At 45.5% G+C, this 14,183-nt stretch overlaps 1 protein-coding gene across 8 annotated transcripts in view; it reads left to right on the plus strand.

Annotated features, from left to right (window-relative positions):
• Positions 1 to 13,656, plus strand: part of LHX2 (LIM homeobox 2) — a 50,381-nt gene extending 36,725 nt beyond the window's left edge. For all 8 annotated transcript variants that reach the window (XM_017810422.1, XM_017810421.1, XM_017810423.1 and 5 more), the window contains 2 exons: positions 4,315 to 4,520; positions 11,195 to 13,656. In XM_017810422.1, the coding sequence (XP_017665911.1) occupies positions 4,315 to 4,520; positions 11,195 to 11,482 (494 nt within the window). In that variant the 3' untranslated portion in view covers positions 11,483 to 13,656. The remainder of the gene's footprint in view (positions 1 to 4,314; positions 4,521 to 11,194) is intronic.
• The last annotated feature ends 527 nt before the right edge of the window (positions 13,657 to 14,183 follow it).

Consider the following 14,183-nt stretch of genomic DNA (forward strand, 5'->3'; position numbering starts at 1 on the left):
AGCAGTTCGGGCATCTGCCTTCTCCAAGCATCTTCTCCTTCCTCCAAGGGGAAGGACTGTCTCTGCTCCTGTCCCAAGTACCACTCTGAGGGCTCTGTCTCACTTCTGTCCCTTTGAGGATATGGGTAACACAAAGTCCTCTACACCCTCCGACTGAACAAGGAATCTGGCTGCACCCCTGCCTGGTCTGGTTAATCACAAGTTCCCTCTCCAGGCAGCAGGAGGTTAAAACACCCCCTTGACTCAGATTACAGAAGGAAAGGGGTGTATGTTCCTGAGCCACTGAATATTGAGAGCTGATGCACACACCAAACATGTCTCTTGTTTAATCATTCTTTCAGAATCAGGATTAGTTTGCTTTCTTTTGGTGTAAGCTAACATGTCAAACACAAGTTACTAAGAACAAAAGTTCCCCTGAAGGAAATTCCTCTTTCCCATCTTCTTCATGTGCCAAATCCTCAGAGACCTACTAACTACTGAGCACATGCTTTGAATCCCAAGGCGCTGGGGGCTCTGGCCATGTGAGGGTGGAGAGTACTCCCAAATTCTCCTCCTCAGGCTTTGTCACAAAGGGACCAGCACATCCTGCTCTATGTTGCTGTTACTTGGTTTAGGGAGGTGTTACACATTATCTGCAGAGGGTATTTTGGTCACCAATATCAAAATGGAATGTTTGGTGCACATCACAATCCTGTGACCAGGTGGCCCTGTGGGGCTAAGGGGGGCTGTAAGTGCTACCACTGCTGCACCAGCCCAGGGTGGGAGGGCCATGGCCTGGGTGTGGGGTCTAGGGAAAAGCACAGGGGTCTTAGAAATGTTCTAGGGTCAAAAAAGAGACTTGGCACTGACTCAGAATTAGTTTTATCACAAAATAGAAATGAGACGTTAGTTTAAGGCTCCTCTATTGAGCTGGAATTCTACCAATTGTATTTCTGAAATCCCAGCAGGAGCCCGAGATACTGCAATGGAATGGAAATGTTACATACAGATAGTTCAGCAATTCCTTTGGGAGATCCACAGGGACACCACAAAGGAACAGGGAAGATAGTGCCTGAAAACAGAGGGTTGTGTGAGGAGCATGTACAGTGTTGGTTTTACACCCTGATGCCTTTTGCAGAAACTCCTCAGCTCTTCAAATCTCCTCTTACCCCCTTGGCCCGCTCTGTGTGTCTGTGCCTGCACCGCCCGTGGACACTGCGGAGTCAGGGGGGATGCAGACAACATTAACCAAATAGAACAGACCTTTGAGGATGGTGCCAGGCCCCACAGCCAAATCCTGGGGGGGATTGGCACCAGCCAGGACTGTTTCTGTCATGTTGGATGATGCCTGGAAGTGAAACCACTTGCACAAGACAAGGAACAGCTCACGCCCTCTCACACTTCCAAAATCTGTTCTGTAACTTCCATCAGAGACAAGGACATTTTGCTAGCCCCAAATGGTACGTGGTTACTGTCAGTTTAGTATCATTTTTACTGAGTAGATGAGGAGGTAAAATTACGAGAAATTCCAAGAGTAAATTGTTCATTGTCCTGTTGGGGCTTGATGAAAAGCTGACACCCTCATTCCATTCTGGGAGGGTTTAGAATCACTTTTATACCCTTGGATTCTGAATGCATCTCATTCTCTATGGAACATGTTAAAATCCAAATGCTCGCAGCCCTAGGGTTAGTTTTGTTGCATATTAACAGGAACAGACCTCAGTCCTGCAGACAGTTATTCTGATGTATTTCCTCCTGTCTCTCTGCCTTGTTATTTCTGGGAGGGTTTGAAAACCTTTAAGATGATACACAAAGGCCTTTTTCATTACTAGTATCTAAAATTCTTTGAGGACATTTTAAAAACAAGCATGATTTGGTTTTACATTTCCATAACAGAATTTTCGATGGGCATTATCATGTTATTCATCCTAGTACTCTTTATATCAGGAATTGTAGCTATGAAGGAGACTGGAGAACATAGGATGACTCCAACTGGACAGCTGGATCTCAGTTCTCAAACCAGTAAAGGTTTTGGTGCATCCCACCCAGCTCCGTTACTGCTCCATCGTTACTATCTCCTTTCAGCACCCTGTGCCTTTTAAATTCAGGTGCTCCCAGGCTTTCCATGCCAAAGGAGAACGAGCAGAAATGCTTCTCGTTGCCAGAATTTGGCACAAGCTGCTGGGGTCTGGAAAGGATTTATCCCAATGTGTGCACATGCACGCACACCCCCCCAGACCCCCAGGTTCCTGTTGGCAGGGCCATTGGCTTCAGCTGGTTTTTAAATCACAGGAGTGCAGAAACACCCAGCAAAGTTGGAGCCTTCGGCCACTCTGGGCGGGTCTGCTGAACAAACGCGCTTTGGGGCTTGGAGCTGGATTTTTGCTCCACACTGTGCCATATCTTTGGGGAAGGTTTTGAAAGGCTCAGGTTTGGAAAGCAGCTACTGTAGCTGCTGCAGACCTGCTGTTTAGGGAGTCCATGTGCATCTTGGCTTAGGAACGAGTGCATTTTATGTGCGTTTTTCAAACCTGTTTTTAATGCATGCCTTTCAGAACGTGGGTGTTTTTAGTAGGGCTGAGCCCCACTGATGGACAGCAGGAATTCAAACAGCACTATAAAGACATGTCCGTGAGATATATTCAGTTGTAACGAAACAGCAATAAATAATGGACAGTTGGAAACAAACCTGTTCGAGTGTTTAAGAAACTCACCAACAATTCATGTTTTAAAAGATTTTTTTCTCATTTTTTGCGTGCTGTGTAGAACAGAGATAGTAGTGATTTTTCATTACTTTTAACATAAAACTTGTAGGAAACAAGTAGGGAGTTGGAACGGGAAAAGCTAATTAATGACGGTTTGTCAGAGCTAATTTTCAGTTATATCCCTGATTTTTTTATTGGATTTAAGCTCAGTCCTTAATGTTATTTTAAGAGGTTTTCTATGGTTTACTTTATGCACAAATAAATGAGAAACTACTTTTGGTCTTCGAGATTATTTTGCTTGGCATTCAACATTTAATACTCCTTGATAATTTTACAGTGTTCTTGCTCGCAGACCTTCTTCACGGGCTTTATGGTTGATTTCTGCAAGTGTATCCGTCAGTGTCATTCCCTGATTCCAAAGGATATGACAGAAGTGATCATTCCAACTTGTATTTGCAACAACTTTTTTTTTTTTTAATGGAAATATAAACACATAACTAATTAAAAAGATATTTTTCATTTGGCATGCCAGTGAATATGTTGTATTAACAGCTTTATTTCTTTAGCTAGTCAGATTATAGTCATAATTTGCTGTTTGGTAGCCACAAACTTTATTTCTTTTATAGTGTTTCATTTAATAGCCTCTCTTGTACTCTACAGGGTTTAGTTTGATGGAGGAAATAATTATGATTTTAACTAGTCTGTTCCATTGAGATTCGAGTGGACTGCATTGCACAGCTCTCTGTGTGTTACAGTGCAATTTATAGTGATCCCAAGCACATTAAACCATTCACGGAGTCGAGGACAGCTCCTGTCCTCCCACAGACAGGGCAGGAAAGGCTCTGTGGGGAGGGAGGGGAGGAAAAGGGAAACAGGCCTGACATTTTAAAAGCCACAGAGGGGCAGGGCAGGGTCCTTGCAGGCTGGTTGTTCAAGGGAAAGCCAGAGGATGAGAAATATGATCCAGAGGGGCCACAGGCCCAGGGCAGTGCCCTCCCTGTGCTGGCACTGCTGAGGCACCTCCAGTGCTGGGGCAGTTCTGGGACCTCAGACAAGAGACATTGAGGGGCTGGAGCGTGTGCAGGGAAGGGAACGGAGCTGGGAAGGGGCTGGAGCAGCAGGAGGGGCTGAGGGAGCTGGGGGGCTCAGCCTGGAGAAAACAAGGCTCAGGGGGGACATTCTCGCTTCTCGGGTGGGGGTTCGGCTCTGCTCCCCCAGAACAAGGGACAGGACAAGAGGAAACGGCCTCAAGCTGTGCCAGGGGAGGTTTAGGTTGGATATTAGGAAAAATCTCTTCCCTAGAAGGCTTGTCCAGCCCTGGCACAGCTGCCCAGAGCACTGGTGGAGTCCCCATCCCTGGAGGGATTTGAAAGCCCTGTGGATGTGGCACTTGGGGACGTGGGTCAGTGGTGGCCTTGGCAGCACTGGGGGAACAGTTGGACGCAATGACCTCAGAGGGCTTTTCCCACCTGAGCTGTGCCATGAACCTGTGAAATGGAGGGAGGGCAAGCAGGGCTAGTGCCAGCACACGCCCCGGGGTGTTACTGCCATCGCTGCCCTCAGGGCAACTGCAAACAATGCTGGGTGTGGAGCAGGACACTTACAGGCCTTTTCCTCTGGTTGCCCCAAGCTTTGAGCTGCAATGAGAACGATGGTGACCACCTGGACAGGGACCAGCAGTACCCCAGCAACCAGAAAACCAAGCGCATGAGGACGTCCTTCAAACACCACCAGCTGCGGACGATGAAGTCGTACTTCGCCATCAACCACAACCCCGACGCCAAGGACTTGAAACAGCTGGCTCAGAAAACTGGCCTCACCAAAAGAGTTCTTCAGGTAAGGACAGCAGTCTTTTATCTCGAGAAGTGATCAAAATATCAATTTGACATTGAAATGCCACGGATTTTGCTGATTTTCAAGCTTCTCTTAGTCATTTGTACCTTCCGTGGGACTGCAGTTAAATCCTAGGGAGTGTGAGAAGAGTTAATTCTTTTCAGTTTCCCTAAAACAGATCCTTTGGGTTCTAATTTTTAATGAGAGTTGTGAAGGTTTGGGGCCCTGCTTGTTTTCCTGAAGTCAATTCTGGTGCATGTTTTAGCTTCCAGTGTGCTGTGAGAAAAAGTGACTTATTTCAGTTAGTGTGTTCCCTGCAAATAGAGAGCTCTTAGTTTAGAAATTACTGTCAATGTTTACCTTTGTAAGAAATTAATCAACAGTTTGAATTTATTTTATCAGGACAAGAAGGGTAGCTTTTCTTTCTTAACTGAAGTGGACATAAATTTAATTTTTCAAAAATTAATTTTCTATTCATAGTTGATAACTCAGAATGAAAGGAGTCGGCATTTTAAAAGTACTTGTTCTCTAAAAGCTGGATTTTTCTTGCTTCATGGATACACATTCCATTTGAGCTATTGTGGGAAGGAAAGGGGGGAACATTAGTTGGTTCAGCTGCATTTTAATTTATAGTTCTGATTCAAGAAGTCAATTTTAATGACCACTTATCCAAATACCTATACCTAAATAGGTGATAGAGATAAATTTGGGCATATAGGAGCCATGACATTCCAAGATCTATTGCTGAAAGTTTTAAGTGGATCTTAATTGTAGAAAAAAGGATTTGTGATCTTCCCAGAGCCAGGCAGGGCTGAGCCCCCTCCTGGGACAGTCGTGGGCAGTGTGTGAGGTGAGGGGAGGGCAGGGGGCTGAGCTGCTGAGCAAAACTGAATTCTCTGCAGAGATCCTGGGCCCTGCAGTGCTGGCCCCCAGCAGAGGGAGGAATCAGGGTTTTGTGGGCTCCCAGCCACACAACCAATGCCAAACTGATCCTTCTCTTGGCTGTGTCCCCGAGCTGGAGTTGGTGGTGCTGTTTTCCTGAGGCTGGTTTGGGTGGAGGAGCAGAGTCCTCTGGCAGGACCAGGGCACAGCCCAGCATGGTGCAGTGGCTCTCCCAGCTGCTGTCCTTGTCCTCCATCCACACACATGGGGGGAGCAATTCACTGCATCTGTCTGTCCTTGGTTTGACCCTTCTCTTTGTTTTACCCTCCCAGTTTGGACACTCCAGTCATACCAGTGCTTTCTGTGCACTCACACCCCAATGACCTGCCAAGTTTCACAGAGTGCATTAAGACATGAGATCAATCTAGAAAGTGTCTTTCTCTTGTCTCATCTTTCTGTTCCTTCTGCTTGCTCCACACCAACTTTGACTTCCACCTCTCTCTTCTCTTTTCCCCTAATGGATCTTTCCTTCCATCTGTTTTTCCAAGATATCTTCTCTGCCTCTTTTTCAGAATGTATTTTCTAGTCTCCAAAATTGGAGTCCACACCTATTACACTTCCATTCCTCTTTGTGTTTCTTCACTGCTTCTGTTTCCTTCTTAATCATGTCACATTTGGCAGTTTTAAGGTGCTTTGTGGTTCTTCTTTTTTTTGTGTGTTTTGTAGCAGACCCTTACAATTTCTCCAAACTTCAGTTGTTGTTTTGGTATTTGGTGTTTCACTCCTTTTACTGTCACAGTTGAATATATACATACTCCTGTATGTCTGGGCTCCTTTAGCTGCAGAGTGGTGGAAGGTAATAGCTGTTGGTGAGAATTGTACCCTGAGGATGATGCTGTTGGAGGCAATTCCAAAAAATGGCTTGGGGTGATACTTTGTCTGGTATCACTTGAGTTTTCCTGTCTGTTTATGAGCACTCTCTACTCACAGATGTTTTGCTTTAAAATTAATTTGGGCCATGAAAAAACAAATGTGTATTTCATATGTTTTAGAACCTTTGTGCCCTGTTGGTTCGTCTTTACCTGTGAGAGGCAATTTTTCAAACACTGAAGTTCACCTCCATGAATTTCAGGGTTGCTCTTTGCTGGGGAAAACTCACCACGGTCACTGAGACAGTGTCACTTGTTCATTCTTTTGAGCCAGAAAGGCTGGCACTGCCCTGTGTCCCTCACTGAACACAGAGTGATTCCCTGGCACTGTTGATCAAACAAGCACCATCAGCATCAGCCTGTGCCACACCCTGGAGCTGCCCGGGCTCCTGGCTGTACGTGCCCACTTGCAGGAGTCAGAACCCTTCCATGATCCCCAGCAGGTGTTGGTGGGCTGTTGGATCTCCTGTGTGTTCAGATCTCAGTTCAGCTCAGGAAGGACCCTGGCTCTTTGGGTACCTTTATTAGAATATATTTTAATGGAAAATGCTGGGCAGCAGATCGAGAGAAACAGATTCTCTTGTTGTGAAACCCGTGCACTCCCTAAACACACCAAGTGAGCTCCTGGGGGTTTGGGGAGCAGCTGTAGTGCCCTTGCCACAGAGACAGTCCCACAGGACAGGTCATGAGAGGCCTCGGAGGTGAGCAGAGAAACGGAGCATGTTCTTAATGGTCTGGGATACCAGAGCTGGAAGACCCGACTGGTGTCCTTGCTTTATATACAATATTTCACCAGCTGCACATGTCCAGCAGTGGGATGGCCTGGAAAGGTAACACTGCTCCTCAGAGTGCACTGCCTTCAGTGCCTTCGTGATGCACACTGTTGTCCCTGAGCAGCCACATTAGAATCACAGTAAGCCTATTTATGTTTTTAACACTTCTTTCTATTTAGTTTCCTTCCAGTTTTGGTTTATATTTGCAATTTAATTCGTATACCTCTCGTACTGCAGCTGGGGAACACAAGCCCTTTAGTGTAAGCTGTCCTTCATAGTTAAAGGGACCAGCTAATTGTGAGCTAACTAACCTAGCTGGCACAAGTGCTGCTCTTTGGGGAGCTGATCTTTCTTTTCCTGAGTTTAGGAAGGGAAGGTGGAGGTGGATAGCCCCCAGGAGCTATGGTTAGCTGGTTACAGGTGCGTACCTCTTCTCTCCTCAGGAGTCTGCACTATGTTTATCCATGGTCAAAGCAATTTAGGAACATGAAGCATCTTTTTCCAGTGGGTGTCTTGTGCACCATTTATTCTCTGCTGAGTCACCCCCAGTACAGCTGCTCTCAGAACTCTACACAGATCACTGTGTGCAGTTGCATTCTCTGCTTCAGTTTCCAGGAGCCAGCAAGTCCAAAATGTCCCCACCCAGTGTGGGGACCTGCACTGCCCTCGGGTGAGGGTTTGCTTTGGGCTGCAGACTTTTCCCAAGTCCCCACTCATTAAACGTCCCTGGGTCCCCCTTTGACTGTGCAGTCACTAATTACAGCAGAGTAATCACAGTGTGTGCAATGAGTGAGCACAGTCTGCTTTGAGGGGCCACATCCTCTACGTTTTGTGTCTCCACTTACTAGTTAGTGAAATTCAGGGAACATGAATGTCTCCAGGTACTGTGGGAATGAGCAAAATTGTGTTTAAAAAATTGTTTCTAGCAGAGGCTGTTCATAGAGCTAATATGTAACAGAGGCAGCAATGGAGGTGTTACAAACCAGAAAATAAAGTCATCTGAGGTGATGATCTCATTCACTGCAGCGGCCAATTCCCTTGTAACACTTAGTGGGCTTATTTTCAATACTTCCCTATCATATGGAGATGTTCTTTTATTCCTATTTGACTTGGTGGAGACAAAGAATTGGCTGCACAGGTCGCTGAAGAGACAGTGCGATATTTTCCCCTCAGTAAATGTGACTGTGCCCGAGTGGGGAGTGCCCAGCTCCAGGCCCAGCCCTGCTCAGCCGAGTGTGGGAGCAGCAGTGCTGGGGCTCTGCAGCTGCTTTGAGCTTCCAGGGGGAGTTTGGGTCCGTGTTTTCCCGTCTGATTTGAAATAGCTCAGCCTTGTACTGATACAGTTGGACAGAAAACCACTAAATACTTCCCAGTGACTTTGTTTATTCCTCGGTCCCGAAGAGCAGATTCCCAATTGTGCAATTGCTGTGAGATGGGTCCTTCTGGAAGGATTCTTTCAGTTCAGCATGTGTGGGTTGTTCTGTCTGTAATGCCCTCCCAGGTGCAGGGCCCTGCACTGCTGTGTCCAGCTGGAATAAAGGCCCAGGGCAGCAGGAGCAGCCCCACAGCCCAGGGAATAAGAGTTTCCATCTTTCACCATTCTCTAACGTGAAGTCTTTGCTGAATGGTGTCATATCTTAAGCACATACCAGAATGTCAATATGGTGGTAACGATGTTATCCCTTTCCATCATAAGACAAGGTATTTTCAGAATTTAAATTAACAAGTAATTAGATGTATTTTCAGTAATAATATGAATACTTATTATTAGTCAGTTTTAAAGAGCCTTATAATGATTAGCTGATTAACCCTGACAATATCTCAGTGAGGAAGGGAGTAAAAGCAGTCATATAATCTCTATAGTTGAATAATACTTACAAGATTAGTGATATTTTCTGTGTCTAGCAGGAATTTCCACTATTAAAGAGACAATGACCCATGTCACATGTGGGGCTCCTGAAGGCTGGTCATTGGTAAGGGCAGCTGAGCTCAGGTTTTTGTATTTGATGGGAGATGAGGGGAACACAAACACTGAGAATCTCGGTCACTTTACATCCTGCATGTGTCAAATCCCAAACACAAAAGGTACCACAGAGCCTCTGGCCCTGCTGAGGTTGAGGAGCAGTTGGACATTTAGGAACAGTGTAAATACACAAAATAGTTCTGGTGCCTTCGACTGCTTTACGTGCTTTAAACAAGACAATTGCTTTGTGAATAGGAATGAAAATGTGGCCCATATTTGGCATTACTGCATACAAAAATATGTGTATTCTTAATGAACATAGGTGTGTAGTTGTGCACAAGTAAGTGCACATGCCACCAGACCAGTGGTTTTGCCTGTTGTGTTTTAATTATTGCACAGCTACGCACACACAGCAACAGCAGGTGCCCCCAAACTCCTGTTCCACCTGCTCAGCTGTCATCCTTCATACAACTACCACAAGGTATTTTAAAGGATCAAACCCACATTACTTTGTGGAACAAGTATAAATTATCTCTCACTGAAAGGTAAAAAATCCTATAAATACTCCAGTTGCTGTTTTTCCCATTCCGAACCACTTGGCGCTCGAGGCTTTGTGGCACCTTAAAGACCCTTGACTGGGGAGAAAGCTTTCCAGAGAAGGAGTAGGAGTGCTCAGGAAAAGGAGTCTGTGGCTGGAGCATCCCTAGATGAGAGGAAAGCCAGTCTGAGGTGCACCAGCGGGGCAGGTCCCCGAGCTCTGGCTGCAGCGAGCTGGGAGTGCCGGGGGCTCCTCCGGCAGTGTCCGTGTGTCCGATGGCTCCCGGTGCTCCGGCCTGGAGCGGATCCACGGCAGGGCCCTCAGCGCCAGGGCCCAGCACCTCTGCAGGGCTGGGTGTCCTCGGGAGCCCACACACTGCAGCTCCCTGGGCAGGCCAAGAAGAGGAGCCCAGTGGAGATCCCGTCCAGTGCAGATCCCGCACTCAGCCCGTCCCGGCTCCAAGGAGTGCAGAGGTGATGAGGCCCATGGATTTGGGATGGAAAGGCTCAGTCCCACCCCCAGAGCAGGTCAGCATGAGGACAGTGGGATCAGCACTGAGTCCATGGCAAAGAATGTAACCACGACAGAGGCCTTGGATAAATAAGCACAGTGGCATTGCACCCAGTTTGTATCAGGAACATCACCTGGTGTCAACAAATACCGTGTGGAACACAGGGTAGTTAATGACACTTTCAGATTTAGTCCCAGTCCTGTGCTTTCAGCAAGTTTCACAGTTTTATTTTATCTATTTTCAAAAAGGTCAGAAAATATTTTCTCTTTAAAAACTCCTGCAGACAGTGGAAAGCATTGTTGGACCTAAACACTGGAACTTAACTGAGAAAGGTGAAGTTGTAGCTTTTGTCCTTCACTCAGATAATAATCAAAGAATGCAAGAAGTAGAAACCTTGGAAAAAATTCTGTGTGTGGAGGTAATTCCTACGATAATGACAGTTTCTGATGCAATGTGGGTCTTTGATACCATTCAAGCCTCTTTTCCCAACATTATTCCAGTACTGAAAACATTTGAGAAGGGAAACTGGCATAGCAGAAGGGAGCTGAAGCATCTGAGAAAGAAGAGTAAGAGAAGAGTGAGGAAGAGAGCCAGTCCTCTTAGAAAAGGGGGAGGCAGCAGAGCTGGAGACATGAGGAAGCTCCTGGGAGAGCAGGAAGGCAGGAGCTGTGGGATGAGCCCCCGGTGCTCACAGTGGGAGATGGACTGAGATGTGAGGGGGCCCCAGCTCATGGGTCCATATCCATCAGGTGGTTGTTGTCTCCTCACCCACACAGGTGGGACTGAGGGCCAGCAGGGCACATTTCTAAGCATCCTTTCACACAGCCAGCACAGCCAGACTGCCACCCTCTGTGCTCAGTCCCTCCTGTCCCAGGCAGACACTTTCCAGGGATTGCAGGAGAGGGAAGCAGGAATCCTTTGCCCGCAGAGGCCGCTTCTCATGACCAGGGCTACTCTTCTAACATGTCACCAGTAAAAACATCTTTCCCGATTCCAGCACTGATGAACTTGTGAATGTGCTTTTGCTTTTTGAAACGCTGCAGCTCTTTAAATGCTACCCTGTCCTGTTGAACTGTTCCAGGTTTGGTTTCAAAACGCTCGAGCCAAATTCAGACGGAACCTCTTGCGTCAAGAAAACACAGGGGTGGATAAGACTTCAGACTCCACACTGCAAGCAGGGACCCCGTCAGGCCCTGCCTCAGAAATATCCAATGCCTCCATGAGTCCATCCAGCACTCCCACGACTCTCACGGACTTGACTAACCCCACGATGCCTACTGTGACCTCCGTCCTGACATCAGTGCCCGGCAGCCTTGAGGTTCACGAATCTCGAAGTCCTTCACAGACAACCCTTACAAACCTTTTCTGATGACTCTTTCTTAATAATTTCTTTAAAAAAGAAATTATTCTTAGCTGAAATTCCAAGTGTATTTTAATAGAGGCTTTGAGCAACTGACTAACCACAATTAGGATCTCTCCTAAAAAAAACAGAAGGAAGTGTAGTGTTCTGGTATTATGGAGTACGGACTGAAGAATAACTTGGAAGATCTATTGCAACACAACATTTGTGTAACTGTACAGTTTTGTGGACTGAGCAAGGGAAACAGCAATTAATTTAAGTTGGCTAAAGCTTCTGTATTTTCAAAGACTGCCATGTGCCTTATATACTGTTTTATCTACATTCTTTGGATTCCATGTCCACTTCTCTCTTTTTCTCTCTGTATATTTATGACCAGGGCAAAAATGTTAAAGAGTTTGTTACTTTGGATAGTCCTAAGCCTTTCATTGGTTGCTTTGTTGTTTTAGAATTTTAAGGTCGAAGTCTGTTCGAATACCAGAATTTGTAAAATCTAATCAGTAATAAAACCACTTATGGAAACTACTTGGTAATGGCTGCAGTTACATTTAACATTAGTGTCACAGTCGAGGTAGGCTGAGTGGGTGTAAAAGGGTTAGAAAACTGCACTTCAAACACAATATCTGCCTAGGAAAAACCCTAAGTGTGATGTACACGTTCCTCCCGTTCCTGAAGTGTATATGGTGAGAAATCCAGCTCGTGCAGCAGTCTGGGTATCTTCATGGTAGAGAAATAAATGTTAGTTGCAGGTAGAAGTTATCAGATAATGTCGAAATTCAAACAGAAGAACACTCCTGAGTTTTGCTGTGTGGAACAAGCCTGACTTCAGCCAGGGTGAGGGAGCAGGAGGGGCCTGTCCCGTGTCACGGGGGAGGTGAGGGGGGTCCCCCAGCAGGGTGTCCCACAGCCCCTCCCGGACATGGACACTGGGAAATCTTTTCCCTGGGGAAATGGCAGAAGGATTTCAGGTTATTTTAGAACATTGGTGAGCAAAGTCAAGGCAAAACGATGTTTTATGAAGTCACAGCCTTACATTTTTTGTAATGCTTTGAAGGAATCAAAAGCCAAGGAAGAATATGGTACTACTGACACTAATAAAAGTGGTTACTCCTTTGATCATTATGGACCTTTCAGTACAATTGAATTCCTTCTCCCCAAAAATCTCTGCAGAATATAACTCATATTTTGAGTTTTTTCCCTATTGTTTTTAAGGATGCTTTTCTGTAATTAAAGAAATACCTCAGCAAAGTTTAAACACGGATAAGAACGAGTCTACACCACGCTGTTTGCCCAGTAGGTTGAGAGGTTTGGAGTGGTCCATAAAATGCAGATGGCTGTTCCTTTTCAGACCTGTTCCAATCAGTTATTTCAGTCAGATGTTGGGGTGTATGTGGCCAGCTCTCTCAAACTAATCCCTCATTCCCACTGGATCGGAATTACTAAAAGATTATTCCGAATAAACAGCGAGAGAGGTGCCAAGATTCGTGTTCTTTGCCCTTCTCAGGGCATTGAAGATGATTTCGCAGGCTGGACTCTCTACTAACAATGTTTTGGTTTTAAAAGCGCCACATTTATTCCACTTTCTGAGCTGAAAATTTGCCATTCTTGTGCAAGCCAAATTCCTGTCGAGATCAGGGAGAGATTTCAGAGCATAAGGACTGTGGGATAGAATTGCTGACATAATTAGGTCATTTATTAACCTTTTTTGTACTTCAGCTTAAAAAGCCCCACAGGTGAGCTATGGGAAAAGCAAGGTAGTCCTCAAAAGATGAAAACTGGCTGAGATCTGTGAGAGGGATTAAGGTCTGGTCACCAAACCCGAGGGGCTGGCAGAGCCCTTTGAGTTTGTGCACAGTGATGAGACACTAGAAACGATCATTTGGGTTGAATTAATAACTGGTACAGGTTTGTCCAGGACATTTCCCCTCGTAATCCAAGTGTCTAACAAGGACATTGTGCTGGTTGCTGGACTGTAACAGAGCACAGATCTGCCTTTCAAAGCTGTTCTGACCCGGAGATTCTGCTCTTTGTAACGTTTTGTTCGATGTCAATCACCTTGGAGGTTTTATTTTTTTTTTTTTACGTGCTTAGCTGGATCTTTTCTTGATTTCAAAGGCAGTTTTGGTCCACTGTTAAATGGTTACAGCCCGTAATTAAACCCCTGTGTGTTAACCTGTAAACAGTTTGACAAAGCTGACTCCTGAATCCTGAAGTGTTGCGGCAAATGTAGCGGAAAACAATTCCAGTGGTTCTCTCCCATTGTACTGCTATTATTTGTGGTCTTGTGTTTGACTACCTGAACCCACGTGGATGGAAGTACCTTTCCAATCAGTTCTCAATATTGCCTTTTCAGACACCTGACGTTTGTGGAGGGGAATATTCTTGTGTTAATCTTATCTGAAACCTATACGAGACAATTGGAGCAATTGTCTGGTCTAATCAAATCAGGGATTTTGCATTTAAATAAGAGACAATATTCTATGTAGGGTCTTTATGTAGGTGCATTAGGATTCACTCTGGCTCCGATGGCCTATGTTGTCCCCATGATTGTTTCAATCCTGTGGTATTGTTTGGTTGTTTAGAGCTTGTTGGTTTTGAATGCTGTACATTTTTTTACTACTGCAACCCTAATGTTTCTTCACATTCTTGTACAGTTCCACATTTGATGTATTAGTCTGGAATTCTGTTAAAAACATGAACAAAAATGGAAATG

This window comes from Lepidothrix coronata, unplaced genomic scaffold (genome assembly GCF_001604755.1).
Source record: "Lepidothrix coronata isolate B3197 unplaced genomic scaffold, Lepidothrix_coronata-1.0 Scaffold28, whole genome shotgun sequence".
NCBI lineage: Eukaryota > Metazoa > Chordata > Aves > Passeriformes > Pipridae > Lepidothrix > Lepidothrix coronata.